Here is a 6,952-nt window from a genome sequence, read left to right on the forward strand (position 1 = left end):
GGTTGATATTTAGGGGTGGCGCAAAGGGTTCAAGTAAAATTTTTGCTAGAACAAACTTTCAAAAAATATTTCAAAGTTAGTTTTCAAACTTAATTTTTCTAGACTAAATCGGTGATTTTAGAGCCCAAATGGGCAAAATTTGTGCTCAAAATTGCGATATCTCTACTGGTTTCTGAGATATTTGAAAAAAAAAAATGTCGTTTTTCAGTATTTTTTTAGTTGGATTCCAAAATATGACATTTTTTTTCAAATATCTCGGAAACCAGTAGAGATATCGCAAATTTGAGCATAAATTTGGCCCAAATAGGTTCTAAAATCACCGATTTAGTCTAGAAAAATTAAGTTTGAAAATTAAATTTAAAATGTTTTTTGAAAGTTTGTTCTTGCAAAAATTTTACTTGAACCCTTTGCGCCACCCCTAAATATCAACCGAAATCGCTCATTTTTGTACAGCTCACTTATTTCGACTAGTAGATCACTTTCCACTTGGGAAATCATATATCGGAAAGATTTTTTTAAATAAGCCCCACCCTAATGTTGAAGCCTGCTGCCCCAAGAAATTGCTCCTCCGGTGTATAGAAAGACGAACCCAGTAGTTGAACAACGAGTGTTGATGTCACCCGCCCAGTCGGCATCCGAAAACCCGACAAGACCGGCTTCGTTGTTGTACTCCAAACGTGCGCTCTTGGTTGAGTACAGGAAACGGAGGACCCTTTTAGCCGCGTTCCAATCATTTTCTGTGGGTGCACATACCTTTCGACCAAGGATGGATGCGCTCACGGCCACGTCGGGTCGAGCACATACCGCTACGTACAATAGGGCACCAACGAGACTCCGATACGCCGAATTATCGGAGAATGGTGTACTGCTATCCGTTGTCGAAACAAATCCAATGTCCATTGGGCTCTTAGCGGCCTTGGCAGCTTGAAGTCCATACCTTTGAGCGATTCTATCAATGTATCCTTTCAAACTAACGCTGTAATTCCCATCATGACGTTGAATCTCCAGACCTAGGAAGTAGCTTGGCTCAACCCCAGTTGCTGCAACACGGCATGCAGACGCTGGTTCCAACACCTGGCCGACTGCTTCAGGCCATAAATGCTACGGCGCAGTCGGCAAACCAGTCGCTCTTTCCCTTTGACGATGAAACCTGGTGGCTGTTTCATTAACAGTTCCTCGTCTAAGCTACCGTAAAGGTAAGCAGTCTTAACGTCTAGGTGGCGTAGGGTCAGATCACGTTGAGACGCCACAGCCAACAATGTGCGGAGCGTGGTCTGCTTGATAACAGCGAAAGTCTCTTCAAAATCCTCTCCGTGTTTCTGTGTGTAGCCCTGTGCTACTAAGCGAGCCTTATGTTTGACGATCTCGTTCGACGCACCACGTTTGATTTTATAAATCCATCGACAGCCAACCGCTTTACGCCCCGGTGTCAGTTCGGTTAGCTCCCACGTAGCGTTCTTGATGTGGGACTCGATCTCCTCTTGCATGTCAGTGCGCCACTCAGCTTCGTCGGGTCCAGCTAGGGCTTCCTGAAGACTCACTGGTTCCGCATCAGTTTCGGTACGAGCACAAAATATCTCCTCTAACAATCTTCGTGGAGGAACATCTTTGTTGACACGTGATGAACGACGAAGGCTTCCCATCAGTTCCATATCGCCGGCTTGAGGTTCGGCTTCCACTGCATCCTGGAACACATTGCTGTTGTCCGTTTCATCCCCCGACGCAGCATCTTCTTCGGCTTCTTCGATTTCGATTACTTCTTCTTCGGCCAAGGGCAGCTGCAGCTGATGGCCGGCGGTCGAGGCCGTACCCTCACTCGTACCTGCTTCTTTCTCCGCACGAACAGCATCAGAAAGCTCCAAACATTTCGCATCTCTGCTAACTGTAACCCGGTTCATCGAGAGATCAAGGAAGCGGTAGGCCTTCCTCCCTTCGGCATATCCTACGAACACCATCTTCTTCGCTATGGGATCAAGCTTACGCCTTTTCACATCTGGTACGTGAACATATGCTTCGGCTCCGAAGACACGCAGAAACGAGTAGTCGGGTTTCTTGCCCCACCACCGTTCGTACGGCGTCACGTCAATCGCAGCAGTCGGTAGCATATTCAATAGAAGATTCGCAGTTGTCACATCTTCTCCCCAATATTGTTTCGTCAAGCCAGCTTCCGACAAAAGGCACCGCATCATTTCCTGCAACGTGCGGTTCTTTCGTTCTGCCGTGCCATTTTGCTGCGGGCTGTACGGCGCCATTTGCTCCAGCAGGATTCCGTTCTCGTCAAGAAATTTCCTCAAAGCAGCACCGGAGTATTCTCCTCCTCCATCGGAGCGTATCACCTTTGGCAGCTTGCCGAACCGATTCTGGAGCATCCTGGAGTACTCCACGATTTTTCCGGCAGCCTCCGACTTGTTGGCCAGCAGATAGGGAACACAGTACCGGCTGTAATCGTCCACCATAGTCATCAGGTACCGATTCCCGCGCGGCGTCGACACCTCCAGAGGGCCGCACAAATCGGTATGGACAAGGTCGTCAACAGCACTCGACGTAGACGTAGACTTCTTTGGAAATGGCGCACGTGCCATCTTACTTTCGCAGCATACGCCGCACCCGGAATTCACGGCACATTTTTCCATCTTCAGCCCGGTTCCCAGGCCATCCCGGATTGCTCGTGTATCTCGATGTCCCAGACGACGGTGCCATACGTGGATACAATCTTCGTCATGGCCAACAACCGTCGCGAGTGCCTTCTGGACAGAAGACTTCAGCCGATACAAATTACCACATCTTTCAGCGCGGAGCAAAACCTTACCATTTTTCTGGATCTCACAGTCCGTCTTAGTAAAAATCACGGAGCAACCTTCATCGGTCAGTCTACTTACCGATAGTAAGTTTCCCGCCAACGCCGGGACATGGTAAACCTGTTTGATGGTAACAGGCACGTCCTTACCATTTCCACCCAGCGTACGGAATCGGCTAGATCCGACTCTCACAGCAGCGTTTTTGTTACCGTCAGCCAGTCCAATTGTCGTGTTCACATTGATGACGTTTTCCAGCAGAGATGCATCGCAGGTCATATGCGATGTAGCGCCTGAATCAAGACATCACACCACTTCACCGGATTCACCATCGAGTTGTCCCGTGGCCATACACACTTCTTCTGCTTCGTCTTCAATTACTACATTTGCCTTCTGGCTTCTCTCACTGTCTTTTTCTTTGTTCTTCCGATCGTACTCTAGCTTTCTGCACTTCCTTCGAAAATGTTTTTCTTTGCCGCAATTGTGGCACACTTTTTCCTTTCTCTTCTTTTCCATTTTCTTTGCACTCACTACCGTCTTCAACACTTTTTCGCTCCCGCCACTAGAACTCTCACCCGCCTTCTCAAGCCGCTTCCTCCATTCGTCGAGTAATTTCCCCTTTACGAACTCCAATTGCAAGTCGGCCTTCGGTCGACTTTCTAACGACGTGATCAGGCTATCGTATGAATCGTTCAGGCTCGACAGGATGATAGCAACCAGCCAGTGATCCTTTAGCGGGTTGCCCATGTTCGACAGCCTGTTTGCCAGCTGTGTGATTTGGGAGAGGTGCTCTGCCATGTTGCCGTCATCCGCCAAGTGCATCCGAAACAGCTTCCGCAAAACGTGTATTTTTGTAGCGAGCGATGACCGTGCGTGGTAGTTTTTCAGCGAGAGCCACATATCCCGAGCGGTCGCAGCGTGCAGGACGTGACACGTTTGGCTATCGTCAATCGAAAGGCCAATCAAAGCGCGGGCCTTCCCGTCCCTGTGCAGCCATGTCGCTGTCGGCACTTGTGGAACGGGATCATCGACGACATTTTTCACTCCTTCCTTGAGAAGCAAAAGCTCCATGCGAAATTTCCAGAGCTCATAGTTGAAATTATTCAATTTCTCTACGCCCAAGCTCATATTCGCCGCCATGTTGCTTTGCTCAACGCTAACCGAGGAAATGTTCACACGCCGAAACTGTTCCCACCGCGAAAGCAACTTTTTTATTCCGATTTTCGCACCGAACCATTCGCGATCCACATTATACGCGCACTCGCGACGCGGGGCCCATGACCTCTTGGGCAAAATCGGATATTAACTGGTAGAAAACGGGACTTTTACAAAGGAACGATTTTATTAACACGCATTCGATTTTACACAGTCGAGACTAATGATCGAGTTAGATAATGAAGTCGGAAACGGAAATACAATATCAAATGTCAAAAGAGCAAGAACGTAGTTGATCTGTCTGTCGATGTTGTCGTAGTACGATGGGCGCACACTCTAGCGGCAAGTGGTGGAAATTCTAACACCTGGCACTCGTTTGCCTTCTAAATTTTCCAGAATATAGGAATTTGTGCCCAAAACATCACGAATCCGCACTTTTGTGAACTTTTTTGCAAACTTACCAACAAAATCACGGCCTTTATCAGACATGTGTACATTTTTTTTTGTACACTTCTTCACCCTTTTTAAATGAGTGACTTTTGTTAGCCCTCAGGTTGTAAGGGCGGGAATAGCGATTGTATGCATTTAACAAGTTTCGACTGACGATTTTAAATAATTCTGTCAGTTCTTCTGAAAGTTGCAGTGGTTCTTGGAACGTGTTACCGTTCGTCTCACGAAGCTGGTCGTACTCTAACCCAGAACTGATCATATTTCTCCCGAAGTTCACGAAGAACGAGGAGTAACCGGTGCTGTCGTGAACCGTAGTTCGTATAGCTCGAGCAATCTGGTGAATTGACTGGTCCCAGTCCTTGTGATCCTTCTGCTAGTTTCAAGAGCATCGGATTGCAGTTACAATTACACGATTGACTCTTTCCGTGGGATTTGGGCTGGGGTGGTAAACGGAAAGGTTCCAATGTGTCACATCATATTTACGCAGCAGGTTAGTGAATGTTTCGGAAGTAAACACTTTGGCATTATCCGATATACAGATGGCCGGCACGCCAAACAGGTTGAATATTAAGTTTTCGACAAAGGTGCAAACCGCAGTTGCAGTTGCAGATCGCATGAACTGCACCATTACGAATTTCGAAAAAAAATCACATACCACGAGCAGCCAGATGTTTCAGTTTCGAGAACGCGGGTATGGCCCCAGAAAATCCAAAGAGATTATCTCCCACGGGCGAGAGCATAGTTTTGGTTTGCCACAGGGAGGTATCACGTTTTGATTGGGCGTTTTAGATTCCTTACAGTTTTCACATCCATAGCAGAATCGCTTGATTTCAGAAGCCATGCGAGGCCAATAAAATCTTTCACGCACTTTAGCTAGGGTCTTAAGGAACCCAAGATGAGCTTCCTCGTGGATTTTCTTGTTTAAGGGTCTGCGTTCATTCAATGGTACGACATACTTCCATTTGTACGCCGGATCTTCAGTGATAGAGGTGTTGGTAACAAATTTATAGAGCTTACCATGAACAACCTTGAAGTCAGGAAATCGGTCAGGGGTTTTCTCTACACGCTCCTTGAGATGAGACATGTAAGGGTCGGGTAATCCACAATCAATTTGATAAATGGAACGCGACAATGCATCCGCAGGGATGTTTTCAGAACCCTTTTTGTATTGAAGAAGGATTTCGTATTTTGCCAGCTTCAAGGCCCATCGGGCTATCCGAGGGGACTTCGACTCAATAGACATTGTCTGTAAAAAAGTGAGGCTCATCGCGTCTGTTTGCACGATAAATGGTGAGCCTTCGACAAAGTGCTTAAAATGCTCAATGCTTAGAAGCACTGCTAAGCACTCGCGTTCAGTGGCGCTATAATGCTCTTGGGTGCTCGACAGTTTCTTCGAGAAATAGGCGATGGTTTTTCGCTCACCCTCTTGTACATAGACTAGAACAGCACCAATTGCCAAGTCCAAACTATCCGTCTCGGGGGCAGCAGGGACGGATGTCCTGGGGCCTGACGCTCCCCCCCCGCTTGCGAGTCAGCCGCGTAGTTGCCGGCTAAGAATAGGACTACTAACCCCAATTCAAGGTGTCAAGCGACCCGTGCCGAGGAATGAGTGATCGAGGGGGTGAAAAAGATGCTCGATCTTTAACGGAGCCTGTGGGGTACCTGGGCAACCCCCACAGTAAGCTGTCCCTTACCGCGTTAATGCAGAGCTCTGGCGTGGTGGACATTCTTTCTCGTGCAACTCGTGGGAATACATTATGAGCAAAAATTCTAAAAATATCAACATAGGTGGAAGTAGTGGTGCGATCAACCCCTTCGCAAGAAACGGGTTGATGAGGTCTCCGACAAGGAGAAGTGAGGAGTCAGGTGCTGGAAGCTGCTTACGTAGCTCAAGCGTGGGAGCTCCTATCCACTCCACGGCAAGCCAGCCGGTGGAGGTCATGGACGGAGCGTGGTTGCTGAGGGCCATCAGCCAAGAAGTAGGAAAAGGACGGCCCGCATTAGAGGTAGCTGAGCACAAGCTTGGCAAAATCATCGACTTTGCGACAACTAAGTCGAATATAAGCAAGGACCTGAAAACGGCCTTGCTTAGACTTAGAGTGTCTGTCGATGAGGCCAAGCAGGAGCACGCGGTTGCGTTGCTGGCTGCTGCAGCGGCGGAACCCGCAAAGGAGAAGGCGTCGAAGTTTACACAAACGGAGGCCTTCTCCCTTGCAGGTAGTCCGAAGAGTGTGGAAGCGAATGCTCGTGACAAACGTGACAAGCATTCGCAGAAGCGGGCGAGGCAGCCGTCAGGTGAGGAGCTGTATGGCGGCGCCCGCAAGGCCAGACGTATAATAATTCCGAAAGCCGGTGGTAATGCCGGAAAGTCGGACCCCAGCCAGGGTTCCCGGAAAGCTGGGAAGGGTGGGCCTGAAAAGGCTGGCCCGTCCCGGAACGATGGGAACAAGGGGTTGCGACCATTGGTGAGCCCTCAGCAGCCTCAGAGCAGGGCGATCCAAGGAGAGGACCCTCCTTGGACAAAGGTAGAGCGGAAGAGGAAGAAGAAGGTG

The 6,952-nt window shown here is 48.6% G+C and overlaps 1 protein-coding gene across 1 annotated transcript; it reads right to left on the reverse strand.

Annotated features, from left to right (window-relative positions):
* Nucleotides 1-531: 531 nt before the first annotated feature.
* LOC134290559 (uncharacterized) lies at nt 532-900 on the reverse strand. Its single transcript, XM_062857721.1, has one exon. The coding sequence runs from the start codon at nt 898-900 to the stop codon at nt 532-534; it is 369 nt and encodes a 122-aa protein (XP_062713705.1).
* Nucleotides 901-6,952: the final 6,052 nt, after the last annotated feature.

This window comes from Aedes albopictus, chromosome 3, assembly GCF_035046485.1.
Source record: "Aedes albopictus strain Foshan chromosome 3, AalbF5, whole genome shotgun sequence".
Classification (NCBI taxonomy): domain Eukaryota; kingdom Metazoa; phylum Arthropoda; class Insecta; order Diptera; family Culicidae; genus Aedes; species Aedes albopictus.

Bases quoted from the DNA above. Each gene is read 5' to 3' on its own strand.
- LOC134290559 (XM_062857721.1), bottom strand. From the start codon at position 900: ATGGACATTGGATTTGTTTCGACAACGGATAGCAGTACACCATTCTCC.